Consider the following 25,116-nt stretch of genomic DNA (forward strand, 5'->3'; position numbering starts at 1 on the left):
TTTGGAGGGTACTATGGTGTTAAATGCTGAGCTGTAATCGATGAACAGCATTCTCACATGGGTATTCCTCTTGTCCAGATGGGTTAGGGCAGTGTGCAGTGTGGTTGCGATTGCGTCGTCTGTGGGTCTAGGGTGTCCGGTAGGGTGGAGGTGATATGGTCCTTGACTAGTCTCTCAAAGCACTTCATGATGACGGAAGTGAGTGCTACGGGGCGGTAGTCGTTTAGCTCAGTTACCTTAGCTTTCTTGGGAACAGGAACAATGGTGGCCCTCTTGAAGCATGTGGGAACAGCAGACTGGGATAAGGATTGATTGAATATGTCCGTAAACACACCAGCCAGCTGGTCTGCGCATGCTCTGAGGACGCGGCTGGGAATGCCGTCTGGGCCTGCAGCCTTGCGAGGGTTAACACGTTTAAATGTTTTACTCACCTCGGCTGCAGTGAAGGAGAGCCCGCAGGTTTTGGTAGGGGGCCGTGTCAGTGGCACTGTATTGTCCTCAAAGCGGGCAAAAAAGTTGTTTAGCCTGTCTGGGAGCAAGACATCCTGGTCCGCGACGGGGCTGGTTTTCTTTTTGTAATCCGTGATTGACTGTAGACCCTGCCACATACCTCTTGTGTCTGAGCTGTTGAATTGCGACTCGATTTTGTCTCTGTACTGGGACTTAGCCTGTTTGATTGCCTTGCGGAGAGAATAGCTACACTGTTTGTATTCGGTCATGCTTCCGGTCACCTTGCCCTGGTTAAAAGCAGTGGTTCGCGCTTTCAGTTTCACGCGAATGCTGCCGTCAATCCACGGTTTCTGGTTTGGGAATGTTTTTATCGTTGCTGTGGGTACGACATCGTCAATGCACTTCCTAATGAACTCGCTCACCGAATCAGCATATTCGTCAATATTGTTGTTGGACGCGATGCGGAACATATTCCAATCCGCGTGATCGAAGCAGTCTTGAAGCGTGGATTCAGATTGGTCGGACCAGCGTTGAACAGACCTGAGCGCGGGAGCTTGTTGTTTGAGTTTCTGTTTGTAGGCTGGAATCAACAAAATGGAGTCGTGGTCAGCTTTTCCGAAAGGGGGGCGGGGGAGGGCCTTATATGCGTCGCGGAAATTAGTATAACAATGATCTAGGGTTTTTCCAGCCCTGGTAGCACAATCGATATGCTGATAGAATTTAGGGAGTTTTGTTTTTAGATTAGCCTTGTTAAAATCCCCAGCTACGATGAATGCAGCCTCAGGGTGTGTGGTTTCCAGTTTACAAAGAGTCAGATAAAGTTCGTTCAGGGCCATCGATGTGTCTGCTTGGGGGGGAATATATACGGCTGTGATTATGATTGAAGAGAATTCCCTTGGTAGATAATGCGGTCGACATTTGATTGTGAGGAGTTCTAGATCAGGTGAACAGAATGACTTGAGTTCCTGTGTGTTGTTATGATGATCACACCACTTCTCGTTAATCATAAGGCATACCCCCCCGCCCCTCTTCTTACCGGAAAGATGTTTGTTTCTGTCGGCGCGATGCATGAAGAAACCAGCTGGCTGCACCGACTCCGTTAGCGTCCCTTGAGTTAGCCATGTTTCCGTGAAGCAGAGCACGGTCTATAGGTTACTTTGTATCATTTAGTGGAATTAAATTGGCACGTGTGTACAGTATATTCGCTATGTGCAGTGCATTCGGAAATTATTCAGACCCCTTGACTTTTTACACATTTTGTTTTGATACAGCTTTATTCTAAAATTGATTACATTGTTTTTTAAATACATTTTAGAATAAGGCTGTAACGTAACAAAATGTGGAAAAAGTCAAGGGGTCTGAATACTTTCCAAATGCGCTGTATCTTATTTATCACACGTGCAAAGCATAGAGAGATACAAAGCCTTTGAGCAGAAAATCTGTCAGACATCGCGAGAGCTGCTTATACAGCATCTCAAACAGCAAAAGCATAGGCAACAGGAGGCATGCTTCATCAGCGCGTCAAACACCTATGCATTTTGACAACATATTTTTAATTGATTAAAACCTGAAAGTTTACCACATATGAGGTATGTTTTACCTTGCTTCAAAGTAAGCTATCCACAATCTGACCATGTCCGTGGAGGCAATTATTCTACATCAACTTTCTTTCATTGTCCAGTAGCCAAAGGCGCAATCGTAGTCATATTAGCAACACATGCTAACGTTAGTTGTAGCATATTAGTTATCCCCTCTTTCTAAATTTCGAATGGGTATTTTCATCTGTCACATGAAAGCGCTCGCATGTGCGGTGCACTTTGGACAACAGTTTTCCCGCTAATTGCATTATGGTTCGAACATTTTCGCTACTGCCTTGTGTGCATTGCTGTGTTTATAATGTGAAAAAATAGTTAATCAAAATGTTAAGCTAAATGTTCTTATCTGTTGCATCATACTCAATGCTTTTTAACTTGTTTTTATGTAGCCTATGCTTACTGGTTGTATGAATTTGCGATCAATTGTCCCAGAGTCTGTTTGGAATAGGCTATTTCTTTCTCAACAAGCTGACCAATACAATAGGCCTAGGTTAATTTTTCTACTATGGGGACTATGGTAGATTGACATAGGCTAGTGATTTTGCTGTTGCTTACTCATCTTGTTGGCTGAGGAAAAGTCAATGTGGACAGTTATTGTAACATCTTCAAAGTGTGCAACATATTTCAATAAGATGGACCACACATGGTTGCATCCAGGTCTTGCATGTTCTAGTACATTTCTCAAATGTCCGGTAAATTTTAAAAGCTGCTGGTCAAATTTCCGGCACCACATTTTCCAAATGGAAACCCTTATTGGGTTACAGCGCCCAGTCATGGCAATCCTCCAGAGGCCTACTGCCTGCAACCCTGCCTGGGCAGCAGGTGGCACTAGGCCACAGCAAAAACATTCCTCCACCAGGCAGCCCTGGACTGGAGGAAAGGCTGGTGCTGGCCACAGCCACTTTGGATTTATCAACACCTTTTAGCCTACTTAAAAAAAAACACACTTATTTTACCAGTTTAGTTGACTGAGAACACAGTCTCATTTACAGTAACGACCTGGGGAATAGTTACAGGGGAGAGGGGATGATTAAGTGACCATGATGGTATGAGGGCCAGATTGGGAATTTAGCCAGGACACCAGGGTTAACATCTCTACTATAACAATAAGTGTCATGAGATCTTTAGTGACCACAGAGAGTCAGGACACTCGTTTAACGTCCCATCCGAAAGACAGCACCCTACACAGGGGAATGTCCCCAATCATTGCCCTGGGGCATTGGGATATATGTATTTTTTTAGACCAGAGGAAAGTGTGCCTCCTACTGGTCCTCCAACACCACTTCCAGCAGCATCTGGTCTCCTATCCAGGGACTGACCCTGCTTCGCTTCAGAAGCAAGCCAGCAATGGGATGCAGGGTGGATTGGTGTAGATTTAAGGACATACCTGATTCAAAGCGTTAGGCCTGTGTTCATGCTGTTGCTGTCATGACCTAAACAGACTTTCTTTTGACAGTTTATTTGTATGCTTGCCCACTTTCCTTAGCTTGTGCTTCCAAACGTGATATTGATGTCTTCATGAGTGGTTTTGAAGCAGAGAGACATTGAAATGTTTGCAGGATTTTTTTTTGAAATAAACTACAATTTGTAATCCCTGTTCAGGAGGCATGCAGGACTATAACTACCTGAATGGAAACTGCCTGGAGATCACCATGGAACTGAGCTGCTGTAAATTTCCCCTGGCCTCCGAGTTAAAGAAAGAGTGGGAGTATAACAGGGAGTCACTCATTGCCTACCTGGAGCAGGTAGGCTTTCACAAGACACAGTGTCACACTCCAACTTTCAAACTATCATACACATCATTTCATTGCACATATGAATATCTGTAGTATTACTCTCTGGTTCTTACTACTGTACTCTATTTATTTTAATTGAAGAGATTTTTCTGTCTTGACATCCGTTTGCATTAGTTACTGAGTTCTGGGCAGCACTTAGTTATTTGAGCTTATTTTGTTCCCAGCTACTGAGGCAATAGAAACAGTGTTTGAGATCTCTTCTGACTTTATCCTGTTTTCTCCCAGGTTCACATTGGAGTAAGAGGCTATGTGAAGGAAGCTACCAATGGGACAGCTCTGCCTGATGTCAGGATCATGGTGGCAGGCATCAACCATAACCTGACCACGGCCCAGTTTGGTGACTACTACCGTCTGCTGCTCCCTGGGACATACAATGTCTCAGCTATAGCTACAGGGTAAGTACTGCTGGAGGAATGAGCTCCTCTATAGTTGCTACAGTAACTTTGCAGGCACAAGTTACTGTAGTCTTTAACAAAAGAAGCATACTCAACTCCTGATTTTAGTTCCTGTCTGTTTTCCTTAGAACTGATTTGTGTATGGTGTTTTCTTACAGGAAGTACATGTATATTTTAGAGCTTGTTACTGGTACTTAACCATGTTACCTGACACTTCCTGGTGAAATACATTTAAAATCACCTGGATGTAGATACACTGCTCTGCACAGGGGTTTTACTTAGTTTTTTGCATTACTAAATGTTTATTTTAACTGCAACAAAATAAACATATTCAATGTCTGTCATAGGTACATGTCCATGACAGTAGTTGGGGTTCAAGTGGTGGAGGGCAAGGCCACCGAGCTCAATTTCACCCTGGCACCCCTGGGAAATGAACCCACAGGTGGCATAACCGTACCCTTTACCCCCACCACCACTACCACCGGCCCTATCACAACCTCTGACCCTGACTCCACCAGCATCGAGACCTCCAGCACCACCTCTGAGATGGGGACCTCTGGGGCCAACGAGAGCTCCACTCCCCAGGAGCACCAGCCCATCCAGCCACAGGACTTCCGCCATCACCATTACAATGACATGGAGCTGTTTCTACGCAGGTACTGTTATGTTTGCTTTATAGCCTTTGCAGTGAAGCATTTAAAATGTTATGCTAGCAAGTATAGGCTACCTGGGGCGGCAGGTAGTCTAGTGGTTAGAGAGTTGGACCAGTAACCGAAAGGTTGCTAGATCGAATCCCTAAGCTGACAAGGTGAAAATCTGTCGTTCTACCCCTGAATAAGGCAGTTAACACACTGTACCTAGGTCGTCATTGTAAATAAGAATTTGTTCTTAACGGACTTGCCTGTTAAATAAAATAAATACAAAAAGTAATATTAGGATGTTGGAGCTTGAATTAAATGTGAAAAAGCCTTGTTCTTTCAACACAACAGGTACAGCAATGGGTTCCGTTCCATCGCTCATCTCTACTCCATTGGGAAGTCAGCAGAGGACCGTGAGCTCTACGTCATGGTGATATCAGACAACCCCACTGTCCATGAGCCAGGTATGGATGTGATTTGGTGTAGCTCCAGAAGAGACTATTAGCTCTAAAGCGAGGCCTTCAATCAATGGCTGTTTGTTTTATGATCTAACTTCTTACAGTAACTGGATTGTGTTCATACACTGAAATTCATAGCAGTTCTGCTGTTTTCTTCGGCCCAATTATCTAGCAGCTTCATAGCAAGATGGCGATGACAGACATGGCAGCTCTGCTTCTAGCTCCTAAGCAACTTTTCAGTATTTAATTTTTGTGTGTGTTATTTCTTAAACTATTAGCCCAGAACGTTTTTTGTGTTAATACATAAAGCTGGAAATAGCTTTTGGATATCAGAGCGGCGGTAACTTACCAGCACTACGACCAGGAATACTTCTTTCCCGAATTGGATCCTTTGTTCGCAACCCCCAGGGAAATTTAACTTCTCCCAGAGGCTGCTCCAAGACTCCGCCGGCGGAGAAGAGGTATTCGGAGTGGACTTCTAGTCCGACTCAGGAGGCGGGCACACCATCCACCGCTTCCAATTATATTACTCACAAATGTTCGGTCTGTGGACAATAAAGTAGACAAGCTCAGGACGAGGATCTCCTTCCAGAGAGACATCAGGGACTGTAACATACTCTGTTTCATGGAATCATGGCTCCGGATATACTGTCCCCGTCCATACAGCCAGCTGGGTTCTCAGTACATAGCGCAGACAGGAATAAAGAACTCCGGGAAGAAGGGTGGTGGTGTATGTTTCATGATTAACCACTCATGGTGTGATTGCGATAACGTACAGGAACTCAAGTCCTTTTGTTCACCCGACCTAGAATACCTCACAATCAAATACAGACCGTATTACCTCCCAAGAGAATTCTTTCGGTTATAGTCACAACCGTGTATTTCCCCCCTCAAGCCGATACCACAATGGCCCTCAAGGAACTACACTGGACATTATGCAAACTGGAAACCACATATCCTGAGGCCACATTTATTGTGGCTTGGGATTTTAACATAGAACTTCAGGAGCATTTTCCTCAAATTTTCTATCAGCACATTGACTGTAGTACTCGCGCTGGGAAAATACTCAACCACTGCTATTCTCTCTTCCAGGATGCCTACAAGGTCCTCCCCCGCCCTCCCTTCAGCAAACCAGATCACAACTTTATTTTGCTCCTCCCTTCCTATAGGCAGGAACTCAAACAGGAAGTAACTGTGCTAAGGTCTATTCAACGCTGGTCTGACCAATCAGAATCCATGCTTCAATATTGTTTTGATCATGCGGACTGGGATATGTTCCGGGTAGCCTTGTATAATAACATTGATGTATACACAGATACAGTTGTTCCCACTGACTATTAAAACCTACCCAAACCATAAACTGTGGATAGATGGCAGCATTCGCGCTAAACTGAAAGCGTGAACCGCTGCATTTAACCATGGCAAGGTGACTGGGAATATGGTCGATACAAACAGTGAAGTTATTCCCTCCATAAGGCAATCAAACAGACAAAACGTCAGAACAAATACAAAGTGGAGTCACAATTCAACGGCTCAGACACGAGACGTATGGGTCTACAGACAATCACGGATTACAAAGGGAAAACCAGCCACATCTCGCTTTGAGAATAACACGGTGCCATCGACGCGGCCTGCACTCTGTGGCCGACGTGAGTAAGACATTTAAGCGTGTTAACCCTCGCAAGGCTGCCGGCCCAGACGGCATCCCTAGCCACGTCCTCAGAGCATGCGCAGACCAGCTGGCTGGAGTGTTTATGGACATATTCAATCTCTCCCTATCCCAGTCTGCTGTCTCCACTTGCTTCAAGATCTCCACCATGGTTCCTGTACCCAAGAAAGCAAAGGTAACTGAACTAAATGACTAGCACTCCGTAGCACTCACTTCTGTCATCAAGAAGTGCTTTGAGAGGCTAGTTAAGGATCATATCACCTCTACCTTACCTGACACTCTAGACCCACTATGATTTGCCTACCGCCCCAATAGATCCACAGAGATGCAATCGCCATTACACTGCCCTACAATACCTGGACAAGAGTAATACCTATGTAAGAATGCCATTTCAGTGTGGTGAAGAAGGCGCAACAGAGCCTCTTCAATTTGGCTTGGCCCCTCAGACCCTCAAACTTTTACAGATGCACAATTGAGAGCATCCTGTCAGGCTGTATCACCGCCTGGTACGGCAACTGCACCGCCCACAACCACAGGGCTCTCCAGTGGGTGGTGCGGTCTGCCCAACGCATCACCGGGGGCACACTGCCTACCCCCCAGTACACCTACAGCACCTGATGTCACAGGAAGGACAAAATGATCATCAAGGACATCAACCACCCGCGCCACTGCCTGTTCACCCCGCTACCATCCAGAATGCGAGGTCAGTACAGGTGCATCAAAGCTGGGACAGAGACTGAGAAACAGCTTCTATCAAGGCCATCTGACTGTTAAATAGCCATCACTAGCCGGCTGACACCCGGTTACTCAACCCTGCAGCTTAGAGGCTGCTGCCCTATATATACACTGCTCAAAAAAATAAAGGGAACACTAAAATAACACATCCTAGATCTGAATGAATGAAATATTCTTATTAAATACTTTTTTCTTTACATAGTTGAATGTGCTGACAACAAAATCACACAAAAATTATCAATGGAAATCAAATTTATCAACCCATGGAGGTCTGGATTTGGAGTCACACTCAAAATTAAAGTGGAAAACCACACTGCAGGCTGATCCAACTTTGATGTAATGTCCTTAAAACAAGTCAAAATGAGGCTCAGTAGTGTGTGTGGCCTCCACGTGCCTGTATGACCTCCCTACAACGCCTGGGCATGCTCCTGATGAGGTGGCGGATGGTCTCCTGAGGAATCTCCTCCCAGACCTGGACTAAAGCATCCGCCAACTCCTGGACAGTCTGTGGTGCAACGTGGCTTGGGTGGATGGAGCGAGACATGATGTCCCAGATGTGCTCAATTGGATTCAGGTCTGGGGAACGGGTGGGCCAGTCCATAGCATCAATGCCTTCCTCTTGCAGGAACTGCTGACACACTCCAGCCACATGAGGTCTAGCATTGTCTTGCATTAGGAGGAACCCAGGGCCAACCGCACCAGCATATGGTCTCACAAGGGGTCTGAGGATCTCATCTCGGTACCTAATGGCAGTCAGGCTACCTCTGGCGAGCACATGGAGGACTGTGCGGCCCCCAAAGAAATGCCACCCGACACCATGACTGACCCACCGCCAAACCGGTCATGCTGGAGGATGTTGCAGGCAGCAGAACGTTCTCCACGGCGTCTCCAGACTCTGTCACGTCTGTCACATGTGCTCAGTGTGAACCTGCTTTCATCTGAAGAGCACAGGGTGCCAGTGGCGAATTTGCCAATCTTGGTGTTCTCTGGCAAATGCCAAACGTCCTGCACGGTGTTGGGCTGTAAGCACAACCCCCACCTGTGGACGTCGGGCCCTCATACCACCCTCATGGAGTCTGTTTCTGACCGTTTGAGCAGACACATGCACATTTGTGGCCTGCTGGAGGTCATTTTGCAGGGCTCTGGCAGTGTTCCTCCTTGCACAAAGGTGGAGGTAGCGGTCCTGCTGCTGGGTTGTTGCCCTCCTACGGCCCCCTCCACGTCTCCTGATGTACTGGCCTGTCTCCTGGTAGCGCCTCCATGCTCTGGACACTACGCTGACAGACACAGCAAACCTTCTTGCCACAGCTCGCATTGATGTGCCATCCTGGATGAGCTGCACTACCTGAGCCACTTGTGTGGGTTGTAGACTCCGTCTCATGCTACCACTAGAGTGAAAGCACCGCCAGCATTCAAAAGTGACCAAAACATCAGCCAGGAAGCATAGGAACTGAGAAGTGGTCTGTGGTCACCACCTGCAGAACCACTCCTTTATTGGGGGTGTCTTGCTAATTGCCTATAATTTCCACCTGTTGTCTATTCCATTTGCACAACAGCATGTGAAATTTATTGTCAATCAGTGTTGCTTCCTAAGTGGACAGTTTGATTTCACAGAAGTGTGATTGACTTGGAGTTACATTGTGTTGTTTAAGTGTTCCCTTTATTTTTTTGAGCAGTGTGTGTATATGTATATATATATATATATATACACAGTGGGGAGAACAAGTATTTGATACACTGCCGATTTTGCAGGTTTTCCTACTTACAAAGCATGTAGAGGTCTGTAATTTTTATCATAGGTACACTTCAACTGTGAGAGACGGAATTTTGTATGATTGTATGATTTTTAAGTAATTAATTCGCATTTTATTGCATGACATAAGTATTTGATCACCTACCAACCAGTAAGAATTCCGGCTCTCACAGACCTGTTAGTTTTTCTTTAAGAAGCCCTCCTGTTCTCCACTCATTACCTGTATTAACTGCACCTGTTTGAACTCGTTACCTGTATAAAAGACACCTGTCCACCCACTCAATCAAACAGACTCCAACCTCTCCACAATGGCCAAGACCAGAGAGCTGTGTAAGGACATCAGGGATAAAATTGTAGACCTGCACAAGGCTGGGATGGGCTACAGGACAATAGGTAAGCAGCTTGGTGAGAAGGCAACAACTGTTGGCGCAATTATTAGAAAATGGAAGAAGTTCAAGATGACGGTCAATCACCCTCGGTCTGGGGCTCCATGCAAGATCTCACCTCGTGGGGCATCAATGATCATGAGGAAGGTGAGGGATCAGCCCAGAACTACACGGCAGGACCTGGTTAATGACCTGAAGAGAGCTGGGACCACAGTCTCAAAGAAAACCATTAGTAACACACTACGCCGTCATGGATTAAAATCCTGCAGCGCACGCAAGGTCCCCCTGCTCAAGCCAGCGCATGTCCAGGCCCGTCTGAAGTTTGCCAATGACCATCTGGATGATCCAGAGGAGGAATTGGAGAAGGTCATGTGGTCTGATGAGACAAAAATAGAGCTTTTTGGTCTAAACTCCACTCGCCGTGTTTGGAGGAAGAAGAAGTATGAGTACAACCCCAAGAACACCATCCTAACCGTGAAGCTTGGAGGTGGAAACATCATTCTTTGGGGATGCTTTTCTGCAAAGGGGACAGGATGACTGCACCGTATTGAGGGGAGGATGGATGGGGCCATGCATCGCGAGATCTTGGCCAACAACCTCCTTCCCTCAGTAAGAGCATTGAAGATAGGTCGTGGCTGGGTCTTCCAGCATGACAACGACCCGAAACACACAGCCAGGGTAACTAAGGAGTGGCTCCGTAAGAAGCATCTCAAGGTCCTGGAGTGGCCTAGCCAGTCTCCAGACCTGAACCCAATAGAAAATCTTTGGAGGGAGCTGAAAGTCCGTATTGCCCAGCGACAGCCCCGAAACCTGAAGGATCTGGAGAAGGTCTGTATGGAGGAGTGGGCCAAAATCCCTGCTGCAGTGTGTGCAAACCTGGTCAAGAACTACAGGAAACGTATGATCTCTGTAATTGCAAACAAAGGTTTCTGTACCAAATATTAAGTTCTGCTTTTCTGATGTATCAAATACTTATGTCATGCAATAAAATGCGAATTAATTACTTAAAAATCATACAATGTGATTTTCTGGATTTTTGTTTTAAATTCCGTCTCTCACAGTTGAAGTGTACCTATGATAAAAATTACAGACCTCTACATGCTTTGTAAGTAGGAAAACCTGCAAAATCGGCAGTGTATCAAATACTTGTTCTCCCCACTGTATATAGACATAGACATAGACATGGAATCACTGGTCACTTTAATAATGTTTACATACTCCTTAACTCATCTCATATTTACAGTTGAAGTCAGAAGTTTACATACACCTTTGCCAAATACATTTAAACTCAGTTTTTCACAATTCCTGACATTTAATCCTAGTAAAAATTCCCTGTTTTAGGTCAGTTAGGATCACCATTTTATTTTAAGAATGTGAAATGTCAGAATAATAGTAGAGAATGATTTCTTTCAGCTTTTATTTCATCACATTTCCAGTGGGTCAGAAGTTTACATTCACTCAATTAGTATTTGGTAGCATTGCCTTTAAATTGTTTAACTTGGGTCAAATGTTTCGGGTAGCCTTCCACAAGCTTCCCACAATAAGTTGGGTGAATTTTGGCCCATTCCTCCTGACAGAGCTGGTGTAACTGAGTGAGGTTTGTAGGCCTCCTTGCTCGCACACGCTTTTTCAGTTCTGCCCACAAATTGTCTATAGGATTGAGGTCAGGGCTTTGTGATGGCCACTTCAATACCATGACTTTGTTGTCCTTAAGCCATTTTTCCACAACTTTGGAAGTATGCTTAAGGTCATTGCTCATTTGGAAGACCCATTTATGACCAAGCTTGAACTTCCTGACTGATGTCTTGAGATGTTGCTTCAATATGTCCACATAATTATCCTCCCTCATCATGCCATCTATTTTGTGAAGTGCACCAGTCCCTCCTGCAGCAAAGCACCCCCACAACATGATGCTACCACCCCCGTGCTTCACGGTTGGAATGGTGTTCTTCACCTTGCAAGCATCCCCCTTTTTTCCTCCAAACATAACCATAACCATGGCCATTATGGCCAAACAATTCTATTTTTGTTTATCAGACCAGAGGACATTTATTCAAAAAGTACGATCTTTGTCCCCATGTACAGTTGCAAACCGTAGTCTTGCTTTTTTATGGCGGTTTTGGAGCAATGGCTTCTTCCTTGCTGAGCGGCCTTTCAGGTTATGTCGATACTGTGGATATAGATACGTTTTACTGTGGATATAGATACTTTTGTACCTGTTTCCTCCAGCATCTTCACAAGGTCCTTTGCTGTTGTTCTGGGATTGATTTGCACTTTTCGCACCAAAGTACGTTCATCTCTAGGAGACAGAACACGTCTCCTTCCTGAGCGGTATGACGGCTGCGTGGTCCCATGGTGTTTATACTTGGGTACTATTGTTTGTACAGATGAACGTGGTACCTTCAGGCGTTTGGAAATTCCTCCCAAGGATGAACCAGACTTGTGGAGGTCTACAATTTTTTGTTTCTGAGGTCTTGGCTGATTTCTTTTGATTTTCCCGTGATGTCAAGCAAAGAGGCACTGAGTTTGAAGGTAGGCCTTGAAATACATCCACAGGTACACCTCCAATTGACTCAAATGATGTCAATTAGCCTATCAGAAGCTTCTAAAGCCATGACATTTTCTGGAATTTTTCCAAGCTGTTTAAAGGCACAGTCAATTTAGTGTATGTAAACTTCTGACCCACTGGAATTGTGATACAGTGAATTATAAATGAAATAATCTGTCTGTAAACAATTGTTGGAGAAATTACTTGTGTCATGCACAAAGTAGATGTCCTAACCGACTTGCCAAAACTATAGTTTGTTATCAAGAAATGTGTGGAGTGGTTGATAAACAAGTTTTAGTGACTCCAATCTAAGTGTATGTAAACTTCCGACTTCAACTATATACTGTATTCTATTCTACTGTATTTTAGTCAATGCCACTCCAACATTGCTTGTCCTAATATTTATATTTTTCTCAATTTGATTATTTTACTTTTAATGTGTGTATTGTTGTGAATTGTTAGATACTACTGCACCAACAATAACATCTGCTAAATATGTGTATGTGACCAATAAAATTTGATTTGATATCCTTTTGAATGTGGTGTACTCACTCATATCAGCAGGCCCATTACAGCATTGTGTTTTTTCAATATTTGGTGGCACTGCAAGGATAAGGAGGGTTTTAAAATGATATGAGTGCTTTAGTTTAATTGAGTGTCAATTTGTTCAGGAGAATTCCGCCCTCATTCTCTCTCAATCGACTCTGCCCTACTTCTCTTTTAATAGCACTCAAACACTTTTTGTATTTATTTTCCCCGCTCTTTTCTCCCCTCTGCTTCAGGTGAACCAGAGTTCAAGTACATAGCTAACATGCACGGAAATGAGGTGGTGGGACGCGAGCTACTCCTCAACCTTATTGAGTACCTGTGCCGTAACTATGGCAGCGACCCTGAGGTCACCCAGTTGGTCAACACGACTCGGATACACATTATGCCTTCCATGAACCCAGATGGTTATGAGATCGCCAGGGAGGGTAAGAGAGGAACGTGTATGTGTGGGGGGTCTATTTGTGAAAATGTTGCTTGTACACATGCCAGATGAAGAAAAATGCAGTGTAGGTCTAAAAGAAGGTATTTAACATGATTAGCGGTAGCAAGAAGTCAGTGGTTCCTCGGTCCGGCTTTCAACTTACTCGAGAGTTGTAATAGTAGAATGCACCTGGTGCAATTTTGAGGTCGGGTAGTGCATCATCAGTTCCTCTTGTCATGTCAGTCATTGCATACCTTAGAGAGCCATTTCTAACTTGCAAGAAATGTCCTGATCAACTAGCGCATGTCAGCAAAAACATTTTAGGTAGGTTTTTTACCCCATAGATTTTGTTGTATTGTTTGAGTCACTAAAATATCACAGGAATACACATTAGAATTTGTATAGAATTTTAAGAAAACTGTCTGGCTGTGAACAAAAACAAGTGTTCAGACCCAAATAGCTTGAGTATGCTAACATAAACTATCTGTACATCAAGTGTCAGACTGAGACCTTGAAATACTTCTGAATGGAATTTCTTCTCTTTTGCTGCCTAGCTTCCTTATTTGCCCTGTAGATTTTCTCACATTTCCTCTTACATAGGTCTAGTTTTAGCTCAGCTAGTTGTGCTGCTGTTTTCCCCAGCACTTTATAAACAGGAAGTTGATCACTGGTTAAATATTTAAGGTGGAACTACCCTATTATTAAAAGAAGCCATGGAAATATGTGTTTTGCTACCTGGGTACTGTGACATGAGAATGATCCGTTTCTGTTGTCTTTGTATAATGGATTGAGATATAGGTATCATGTATTTGTATTGTTTTCTGTTCATTTTCTCTGGCAGGTGATGTCAGAGGGTACACGGGACGCAACAACAGTAACAACTTTGACCTGAACCGTAACTTCCCTGACCAGTTTACTACCATCACTGAACCCAGGCAGCCAGAGACCATCGCTGTGATGAACTGGCTCAAGAGTAATCCCTTTGTGCTCTCAGCCAACCTACATGGAGGTAAGCCCTAAGCTCCCCCATTTTTCAATGTTTATAAAAATTGTATGTTGGCCTGCCACCAACATATTGGCCCACTTTTGGGGGACAGCTTTATAATTTTAGTAATATACTGTATTCTCATTGAATATTTCCTCTCTGCCCACCACAGGGTCATTGGTGGTCAACTACCCATATGATGATGACAAGCAGGGACGTACGGAGTACAGCAAGTGTCCTGATGACAAGGTCTTTAAACAAGTGGCCAGAGCCTACTCTCAGGTCAGTGGACTTCAACACACAATTTTGGTCCTTATATCAGTCCATTTAACGTAACTTTTTAATTAATACATTTATACATTTGTAAACTATTTTAATTCTGTTAATAAAACCACTGGACAGTTAGAAGATACGTTGATACGTTTACTGTTTCATTTCTGATGTTTTTATTGCATTGCATTTGCCCTGTGTGTGTGTGTCCAGGAAAACGCTCTCATGCACAAAGGACACCCTTGTGAGGACCTTTACCGATCAGAGTTCTTTGAGGACGGCATCACCAACGGCGCCAACTGGTACAATGTTCCCGGTACGTGCCCTCCCATTCCAATTCACATACTGTGAGGAACAATTTGTATGTCTGCGCACCTGTGTGTGTGTATCTGACTTCTCTTTGTGTTTACTTGCCAGGTGGGATGCAGGACTGGAACTACCTGAACACTAACTGTTTTGAGGTGACCATAGAGTTGGGTTGTGTGAAGTACCCTAAGGCCCAGCAACTGCCTTTGTACTGGGACCAGAACCGTAGAGCCTTACTGCAGTACATCCAGCAGGTCAGCGTACTTACATGCAGTCCTTCACACACTCTCTCTCTCTCTCTCTCAATTATTATTATTTAAAAAAATGTACGTGTATATTCTTTCCCTCTATATGTCTTACCTACTTATTTTGTCTCAAATGCACCAACTTGTATTTGAGGTATTCATTGTGTGTGTGTGCCTCTGTAGGTCCACAGAGGCGTGAAGGGCATGGTGATAGACATTAAAGATGGTACAGGCATCCCTAATGCCACCATCACGGTGGAAGAGATCGATCATCAAATCACAACCAACCTAGCTGGAGACTACTGGAGACTTCTGGTCCCTGGAACGTACCACCTCACCGCCTCCGCACAGGGGTGAGAGACAGGACCGTAGCAGTAACTGAGATAAATTTGAGGGTTTGTTTAAAATGTAGACCCAAGACCGGTCCAAAAAAACCTGTTTATCTGCAGGGTAACCACACACTAACCCATAGAAACAGAACAACTAGAATGAATGACCTCTATGGCCTAACCCTTCCTCCCCGTCTTCTCAGGTATAACTCAGTAAAGATCTATGCCACAGTGCCAGAGGAGGGGGTGGAGCTGGTAGACTTCCGGCTGACACGGGTGCGTTCTGATCCCAACGGCCAGGCCCCAATGGACCCCAGGGCCACCCAGGACCCTGCAGAGGAGGTGTTCCAGAGCTTCATTAAGGACCTGTCTCTGGGCCAGGGGCTGGAGCAGCTGGTTCAGAGTACCGTCACAGAGAGCAGCTTCAGATACAGACGCTACAAAGAGCTGTCAGAGTTCCTGAGGGGTTTGACGTTCAACTTCCCCAAGATCACCTCTCTGCATAGGTAGGCCTGAGTTATGACCCCTGACCTCTAAACCCTAACCTGACAATTAACCTCTAAACCTCAACTTTCCCAAGAGGAACTCCCTGTACAAGTAGGCCTGAGTTATGACCTCTGACCTCCTAGCTAAATGCATAAAATGTCACCTCCCTGCATAGTAAACTCTGACCTCTAACCCCTAGTGTAACTGCACTTAATCAAAATAATTTATCTTGTCATGTAAAAAAATAAATAATGTATATGTATTGTCACATACACCAGATAGGTGCTATGAAATGTATTGTTTTACAGAGTCTGCCGTAGTAGTACGGCGCCCATGGAGCAAATTAGGGTTAAGTGCCTTGATCAAGGGCACATCGACAGATTTTTCACCTTGTTGGCTTGGGTATTCGAACCCGCGACCTTTCGGTTACTGGCCCAACGCTCTAACCACTAGGCTACCAGCCACCCTGTACTTCTAATGGCTAACCTCAAAACCTCTCCAAATGTTTTGAATTACGGTCTACGTCTCTTTGCAGAAGAGTCTGCTAGGTGACCATATTCCATATTATCTACAGTGGAACTGATAATAACATGCATTTTTCTGTGTAGTTTGGGCCAGAGTGTGGAGTACAGGACCATCTGGGCCTTGGAGATCTCCAACAAACCAGACGAGCCTGAAACGGCCGAGCCCAAGATCCGCTTGGTGGGAGGTATCCATGGCAACGCCCCTGTGGGCACAGAGCTGCTGCTGGAGTTCGCTGCCTTCCTCTGCATCAACTACGGCAAGAACCCCACCATCACCAGGGTGAGATATTTTAACTGAGATGGTTTTACTACACCAATCATAACTACGTTACCTAGTGAAATTATTCACACCCTTGCACAGTTGTGTTGCCTAGAAATTGCTAAATATTCATCATGTGGATTTCTTGATCTACCACACTTTCTAAAAAGTTTAGAGATGTTGTAAAATACAAAAGCTCCCATTAAATATCACTGATGTCCTGTTCTACCCATCATTCCTCTTTATCCTTCTCCCTCTTCTCCTCTCCACAGTTGATAAATGAGACGCGGATCGTCATCCTTCCCTCCATCAACCCAGATGGACGAGAGCTGGCCAGAGAGAAACAGTGCACCTCTACTGTGGGCATGACCAACACACACGGGAAAGATCTGGACACTGACTTCTTCGGTCAGTACCTGCTGTTGTTTGTGTATAGACAGATGTTTTGTGTGTGTATGCTTGCATGCCCTTACATGTCTGATGGTGTCCTGTCTGTGTGTGCTGCTGTTGTAGGTAATGCCTCCCAGCGCCTGGTGGAGGCTCAGCCAGAGACCAGGGCAGTGATGGACCTGATCTTAGAGAGGGGCTTCACACTCTCTGTAGCCCTGGATGGAGGCTCCCTGTTGGCCACTTACCCCTACGACAAGCCTGTACAGCCAGGTAGGACCATAGGGCTCCAAATAGAATACTTTAGTGGGATAACTATAAGATAAATAGTTAACTAATAGTGTACTTTTTTTCAGTTGAAAATGAGGAAACTCTGAAGTACCTGGCCAATGTTTACGCCAGAAACCATCCCAAGATGCACCTGGGGGATACAGGATGTCCAAGCAATGACCAAAGTATGTACCAACAGCACCACAAATAGATCACTGTGACCTATAGACTGTATAGTGAATTAAAAGGAAGTGGTGAATTGGAAAAGAAGATGGATAGCTTCTATATATCTATTGACGCCTCTGTTTCAGCCTCCTCTTCTCTTCTCTCCTCAGTGGGTAACATCCCAGATGGAGTACTCAGGGCAGCAGAGAGACAAAGTCATATGGGCAGCATGAAGGTATGTTCCATCAATCCCTGCTTCTTAATGCTATCTAATGCTATACCTCTCTCAGGAGGAGGGTTGTTCTGACACCCCGGGCCCAAAGAGGCATCTGCTGGTTGAGTCCTGGAACGACAGGACTATTTATTGGTCACCAATATGCCTCTTCTGATCTGTGTGTATGTCTGTGTTCCAGGACTTCAGTGTGGACTTTGGCCACTGTCCAGAGATCACGGTGTATACAGGCTGCTGTCTGTTCCCCCCGGCCGTGCAGCTGGCCACGCTGTGGGCTGAGAACAGGAAGGCACTGCTTAGCATGCTGGTGGAGGTCAGTAATACCCTTGATCTCTGACCTGGGGCCATGTGATACAAATGCATTAAATAAGTTCACAAATGCGTTGATAAGAGTTATTGAGTGTGTTTGATAATAATTAATTAATGCATTTCGGCACTCCGATTTGGTTACTTATCAAACGCATTTGTCAATCGCAGTTGGGGCGGCAGGTAGCCTAGTAGTTAGAGCTTTGTGCCAGTAACTGAAAGGTTGCTGGATCGAATCCCCATGCTGACAAGGTAAAAATCTGTCTGTCTTCCTGCGATAGACTAGCATCACAGATAGAACAATAAGACAGATATTTCATCCACTATGACTAATTTGTTCCCATTTGAAACAACGTGGTCTATCTTGGTTTAGTTATAAAATCTTTGCTAGAGTGTGTACTTGTACTGCACATCAAGCTGCCTTACGCTACAGTAACAGGATATAGGCTCCTGCCCTATCGGCCGTTCTGGCTCGGACATGGCTACTTACTTTTTGTTCTGTGTACTTTACATTCAATCTGTGTTTCGTCTGTCTCCCAGGTCCATAAAGGTGTGCGTGGCGTGGTAAAGGATAAGAGTGGGAAGCCCATCGTGGGGGCCATGATAGTGTTGAACGGGGGTGTGAGGGTGTTCACTGCAGAGGGAGGCTACTTCCATGCTCTTCTGGCACCAGGAAACCACAACATAGAGGCTGTGGCTGATGGCTACCAGCAACAACGGCAGGAGGTGGTTGTGTCGTCATATGAAGCCGCCAGCTCCATCATCATTGAGTTTGACATGGACAACCGTATTTTTGGCCTGCCCCGGGAGTTTGTTGTGGCTACTGCAGGTAAGCATGAGGAGAAATGGTTTTTATGGAGATGTTACCTTTTATGTAATGTTGCCAGATGACTGCAGACAATTACATTTTTTTGACATTTTTGTCATTTAGCAGACGCTGTTATTATAAGAGCAATTAGGGTAACGTGCTTTTCTCAAGGGCACATCCACAGATTTTTCATTGTAGGGAGTATAACAAGGTGAATAAGTTAAATGCTGTAGGTTTTTAGGACGCGTTTGTTTTGTGCCATGGTCTGAGAGTCCTTTAGGTGCCTTTTGGCAAACTCCAAGTGGGCTGTCATACTCACTGTCATAAGTATTCAGACCCTTTGGTATGAGACTCAAAATTGACCTCCGATGCATCCTGTTTCCATTGATCATCCTTGAGATGTTTCTACAACTTGATTGGAGTCCACCTGGTAGTAAATTCAATTGATTGGACATGATTTGGAAAGGCACATACCTGTCTATATAAGTTCCCACAGTTAACACTGCATGTCAGAGCAAAACCAAGCCATGAAGTCAAAGGAATTTTCCGTAGAGCTCCGAGACAGGGTTGTGTCGAGGTACAGATCTCAGGAAGGGTACCCCAACATTTCTGCTGCATTAAATGTCCCAGCATTAAATGTCCCCAAGAACACAGTGGCCTCCATCATTCTTAAATGGAAGACGTTTTGAACCAACAAGACTCTTCCTAGAGCTGGTCGCCCGGCCAATCTGAGCAATCGGGGGAGAAGGGCCTTGGTCAGGGAAACTGAGCTCCAGAGTTCCTCTGTGGAGATGGGAGAACCTTCCAAAAGGACACCCATCTCTGGAGCACTCCACCAATCAGGCCTTTATGGTAGAATGGCCAGACAGAAGCCACTCCTCAGTAAAAGGCACATGACTGCATGTTTGGAGTTTACCAAAGGCACCTAAAGACTCTCAGACCATGAGCAACAATATTCTCTGTTCTGATGAAACCAAGATTGAACTATTTGGCCTGAATGCCAAGCGTCATGTCTGGAGGAAACCTGGCACCATCCCTACGGTGAAGCATGGTGGTGGCAGCATCATGCTGTGGCTAAGGTTCACCTTCCAATAGGACAACAACCCTAAGCACACAGCAAAGACAACGCAGGAGTGGCTACAGGACACGTCTTTGAATGTCCTTGAGTGGCCCGGACTTGAACCTGATCGAAAATCTCTGGAGAGACCTGAAAATAGTTGTACAGCGATGCTCCCCATCCAACCTGACAGAGCTTGAGAGGTGTGCCAAGCTTGTAGCGTCATACCCAAGAAGATCGAGGCTGTAATCTCTGCCAAAGATGGTTCAACAAAGTACTGAGTAAAGGGTCTGAATACTTATGTAAATGTTATATTTGTTTTTTTCCCCCTACTACATATTTTTGCTTTGACATTTTGGGGTATTGTGTGTAGATTGATTGAGGGGGATTTAAAAAAATAAAATAAACATTTTAGAATAAGGCTGTAACGTAACAATGTGGAAAAAGTCACGGGGTCTGAATACTTTCCGAATAAACTTTATGCTTGTCTCTCCTTCCCTGCAGCGGCCTCCATGACGGCCCTGGTGGTGACAGCCTGTATCATCTGGTGTGTGTGTTCTGCTAAGTCCAACCAGCAGAAGGATGGTTTCCACCGGCTGCGGCAGCACCGTGACGATTACGAGGACGAGATACGCCTCACGTCCATGGGCTCCAAGAAATCCCTGCTCTCCAATGAGTTCCAGGATGAGAGCGAGAGTGATGAGGACACACTCTACGCCAACGCCGACAAACTCTGAGATCCCACATACATACACGGCCAACCTGGTTCGTATTCGTTAGGCACCAAACAGACGGGAGCAGGGAAGGGACAACAAGAAATGCTTGTTTTTGCTATCTGTTGTTAAAAAACATTTTGCTACAGTGTGCCCTAATGAATACGATCCTGTTAGCACTGGGCAATTCCACATTAACAGAGTGCTGCTGAGACTCAGATTTTCCACTTTAAAACAAAAACCAATGATTGCAAAGTTGAACACACCATAAAACTCTTATGCACTACTTTTAACAATTTCCATAGAACATTTTACAAAAACACATTTACTTGAAGAACAATGGTGATGCGAAGTTTAGTAACAGAATGATGGTTTGTGCAGTTGGTGCCGTCATTCTGTTACCAAAATTTGCATCTGCACTGTTCTTCATGTAAATGTGTTTATGTAAAATGTTCAGTGGAAATTGTAATAGTTAGAGTGCATAGAGTTGTATAGTTTTTGTTTGACATACATTTTAAACATGAAAAATCTGAGTCTCAGCATCACTCTGTTACTGTTGAATTGCTCTACTGCCCATCCCTGTGACTGTTGAGTTGGTATTGTGCTCTGTGGCTCTGCTTTACTGGAGGAAGAGGTGGAGCAGGGAGGGCTTGTTCTTGTCCTTTCCTATAAGATTCCCCAGGTCCTATTTGCCTGTCCTCCTCCAGCCCACCAGAGAGAGCTGTTTCAGAGTCTACAACTCTCCTCTATGGCTGGTGTCCAAGCCGAATCGTCCAAATCAGCACCTGCTTAGCTCTGTTCATGGATGCACACTAAAGGCCTAGTGGAGCTGGAAAACCTTTTTTTTTCTTTCATGCACGCAACGCACACTTTTGCAGCTCACCACTCATCAACCTGTCCATATATGTATTTGATACTTATACTTGGAACTAGTACAAATGAATACACTAACTACAGTAATTTGAAATGATTCAAGAAATGTCTGTTTCTCATGGTTTTTGTCAATGTTGTCCCAGTCCAGTTAGCCAATCTTTCAGAGGGAGCATCAAACACAGTGCCTTGGATGCTGTAGAGTTAGACACCTCACTCTCTTTTAGGGCTATAGTACAGAAGCGTGGTGGTGTGGGTACTAGAAGCATAGTAAATATACTAGAATCTCATCCAGATTATGACCTAGTACAGATTATATTCTGTGATCCATCAGATACTCAGGTGGTATGGAAGACATAATAGTCGTCCAGGATTCATCCGGGAGTCTTGAGTATTTTAAGTGATGCACTCTCAGAGCAGAAGACTTGCAATGGGCCTGGGTTCACAGGCGGTATGTGTTTTCACTTCTATTGCCCTCTGCTTATTAATGTGCCCTCTTGGACATACAGCACAAGGCCGTCTATGCATTATACTACACGCACTGTATGTTAAATACAAATACATGATTCCCCATTTAATTGTTCAGGGAAAGCACTTTGAAATAGATGCAAATACTGTAGATTACAAATGGATGGTTTTCTTTAAAAAAATCAATTTTAAAGAATATGTATGCTTTTTTTCTTTCTACACATAGACCAGCTTGTTTAAAATGTTTCATATCTTAAAATGACCTTTTAAGATGGCAAATTACTTACCCATGCTTTAATAATCGTCAGCAACATAGATGTATATTTTGTTGTAATTTACTTTTATTTCTCTATTTTTGCTGTTAATTGTTTTGCATGCATTCATTCATGATTTATATGTACATCTGATATAATACAATTCTATCAAATCCTTATGGTAGATGGCAGCCCTACATTACTGAAAATGTGCAGAATGTCTGCTCTAGAACCATCCAGCAGTGGCAGGAGAGTGTTTAGAGAGGAGGGCATCTTCCTCTACAACAGTGGTCACCAACCCTGGTCATGAGGAGTATGAGGTGTGCAGACATGTTCTAGGCCAACACTGACCCTCCCAATTCTACTCTCATCAATGTCTTATTGAGTAACTGGTTAGTTGAATCAGGTGTGTTAGTGCTGGGCTGGAACAAAACCCTGTACACCATGTAGTTATTCAGGACCAGGGTGGAGGACCACTAGTCTACAGGAGTGTCTGACTCCTAGCTTTCATCTCAGTTGCACATAATCAATATTGTAGCGAAGCCAGCTAATCTTAGGGGAGGGGGAGAAATTAAGTTATTTTTGTTTTTGTTTTACTTTCTGTGTGAGAGAGAGATGGAGAGAGTGTGTTTTCTGAATGGATGTTGGTGTTTTGATATAAATGGTTATTTTTGTTTCTTTTTATATGAAACTGAATTGATTGTAGATAATGAACTGTTGCCAAGTGTATTTGAGTGAGAAAAATAAGTGCAATTCAAGTTAACCCTGACTATACAACACACATTTCATAACAAACCAACCTGTTACTTTGTATGTGGTGATAATTTTTATTTTACTAGGCAAGTCAGTTAAGAAGAAATTCTTATTTACAATGGCGGCCTACCCCGGCCAAACAATAACCTGGACGACGCTGGGCCAATTGTGCGCCACCCTATGGGACTCCCAGTCATGGCCGGTTGTGATACAGCCTGGAATCGAACCAGGGTCTGTAGTGAAGGCCTGAGATGCAGTGCCTTAGACCGCTGCGCCACTCGGGAGCCCCATATGACAGACCATGCTGACATGAACATTCTTCAAGACACATTGATGAAATAAATCATTTTCTTTCAATATGGTTTTATGTCCTAATTCGTTGCATTGGTTTGACTCTACACTAATCTCTTCTCAGAGATGTCATTCAGCAGCAACATAGCAGCAAAATGTTAATGCAGATTCTCAATTTTAGCATCTTCTATTGACCCACTATTGCCACTAGTGGACAGCCAATGAATTGATGTTTTGAATGAAGACAACTTGCATGGTGGCTGCTGTGAAAGGTTAAAAATGTGTTACCGCAGATTTCGTTTAGTCAGTTTAATAGGCTGGATTTTGAGATGTCAATGCAGTTGTTTGTGTTGCAGACTACTAGGATTTACCATTTTATTTTTATGGGGAGGGGAAGAAGAATGTAGAGAGAATAGGACCAGTTTCACAACATTCCTCATTGCTTCTGTCGACACAGTTTATATGAAAAGAAGGCTATAACGGCAACATCCTATTCTCTTCTGCTGGCAGGTGTGGTCTGTAGCTGTCTTTCTCATAAAATAATTCCGCTATCAATTACTGTTTGAGGCTATACATACACTGCTTTTTTTGTTCCCAAGGTTCTGACCAGTTTGTCAATGGATGCTGCACATGACTAGTTAACAGCACGGGGAGGCGCTGTTGTAGTGTACAGTTGTAGGAGTTTTCCAGTTCCAAGTACAGTAGGTGGGCCGTGCGTCAGCTGATGACGTTGGACAAAAATGGCAGGAGGAAGCAGCAACTACTGGGAAGGTGAGGTGGCAAACTGGCACAACTAGGGTGCGATCAGACAGAGCCATTGGATACATTTACAACGATGTTTGGTAAATTATAATGGGGTTTACAGGCCAAAAGTGTTGTCAAATATGGAGCAAATCGACACTGTTGGGTTGGGTGGCCTGTCTAAGAGCTCAGCTAGCTAGCTAGCAAAACAAGCTTTTGCTAGCAAGTGAAGCGTTTACCGATGTAATGTTAACTTCGTCAGCTAGCTAGCTAATGAAACTAGCCAGCTAGTTTCACATAGCTATACAAACTTTAGGTTGTAGCAAGCTATTTTAGATTAGTTGTATACAATAGTTAGTTTACTAGTTAGGTTGCTGTCGAGTTGATTAACTAGCTATGTGATTTCAGTTTCACTTAGTTAGCTAACAGTAGTTATTTAGCTAAATGATCAGCCAACCTAAGCAAAATTGTTTTTGTGCTAGCTAACTAAAGTAGTTGGTTAGCCAGCAAAGTTATATTGTCAACAGCAGCAGGATGATTAGAGTGTTGCCTGGTTGTTTTTTTGTCTCCACTTAGCGAACGTTAGCTATCTACCACTATTGTATAGATAACTACCGTTAACATCAATTCAGATGTTTAACTAGCTATACGAAAAAGACAGCAAGACATCTGATTTAATATGACTGATTTCAGCTATTTGGATTACAATCTTTCTGTAGACGTACGTTGCTGTTGACGCCAACCCTGTTAATCAATTCCAAACGGTGTGTGTGTCTATGTATGTTGCACATCCCAGATTTGCGAAAGCAGGCCAGGCAGCTGGAGAACGAGCTGGACCTGAAGCTGGTGTCCTTCAGTAAACTGTGTACCAGCTACAGCAGCTCCAGAGATGGCCGTCGAGGAGACAGGTAAGACTAAGACCAGTTCCTTTTTTGTCCCTAACCCCTTTCCCAATGGCCTAGGTCCTACATTACAGGTGAGACTAGTGCCTGCCACCACAACTT

The 25,116-nt window shown here is 44.2% G+C and overlaps 2 protein-coding genes across 3 annotated transcripts in view; both read left to right on the forward strand.

The window, feature by feature from the left end:
- The window catches only part of LOC139547974 (carboxypeptidase D-like), a 38,244-nt gene extending 14,807 nt beyond the window's left edge, over positions 1-23,437 (forward strand). The window contains exons 3-21 of the mRNA XM_071357227.1: positions 3,648-3,790; positions 4,067-4,236; positions 4,584-4,892; positions 5,226-5,338; positions 13,206-13,397; positions 14,235-14,402; positions 14,551-14,660; positions 14,862-14,964; positions 15,066-15,208; positions 15,383-15,552; positions 15,732-16,034; positions 16,623-16,818; positions 17,070-17,205; positions 17,311-17,457; positions 17,541-17,639; positions 17,790-17,854; positions 18,033-18,164; positions 18,698-18,986; positions 20,527-23,437. Coding sequence (XP_071213328.1) covers positions 3,648-3,790; positions 4,067-4,236; positions 4,584-4,892; positions 5,226-5,338; positions 13,206-13,397; positions 14,235-14,402; positions 14,551-14,660; positions 14,862-14,964; positions 15,066-15,208; positions 15,383-15,552; positions 15,732-16,034; positions 16,623-16,818; positions 17,070-17,205; positions 17,311-17,457; positions 17,541-17,639; positions 17,790-17,854; positions 18,033-18,164; positions 18,698-18,986; positions 20,527-20,759 — 3,221 coding nt within the window. The 3' untranslated portion in view covers positions 20,760-23,437. The remainder of the gene's footprint in view (positions 1-3,647; positions 3,791-4,066; positions 4,237-4,583; positions 4,893-5,225; positions 5,339-13,205; positions 13,398-14,234; positions 14,403-14,550; positions 14,661-14,861; positions 14,965-15,065; positions 15,209-15,382; positions 15,553-15,731; positions 16,035-16,622; positions 16,819-17,069; positions 17,206-17,310; positions 17,458-17,540; positions 17,640-17,789; positions 17,855-18,032; positions 18,165-18,697; positions 18,987-20,526) is intronic.
- Positions 23,438-23,969: 532 nt separating this feature from the next.
- The window catches only part of LOC139547975 (Golgi SNAP receptor complex member 1-like), a 54,322-nt gene continuing 53,175 nt past the window's right edge, over positions 23,970-25,116 (forward strand). Inside the window, exons 1-2 of one of the 2 annotated variants that reach the window (XM_071357229.1) lie at positions 23,970-24,142; positions 24,909-25,020. In XM_071357229.1, the coding sequence (XP_071213330.1) occupies positions 24,112-24,142; positions 24,909-25,020 (143 nt within the window). In that variant the 5' untranslated portion in view covers positions 23,970-24,111. Of the gene's footprint in view, positions 24,214-24,908; positions 25,021-25,116 lie in introns of both variants that reach the window. The other variant, XM_071357230.1, reaches the window with a different exon arrangement.

The sequence above is a fragment of the Salvelinus alpinus genome, chromosome 21, assembly GCF_045679555.1.
Source record: "Salvelinus alpinus chromosome 21, SLU_Salpinus.1, whole genome shotgun sequence".
In the NCBI taxonomy this organism is placed as follows: domain Eukaryota; kingdom Metazoa; phylum Chordata; class Actinopteri; order Salmoniformes; family Salmonidae; genus Salvelinus; species Salvelinus alpinus.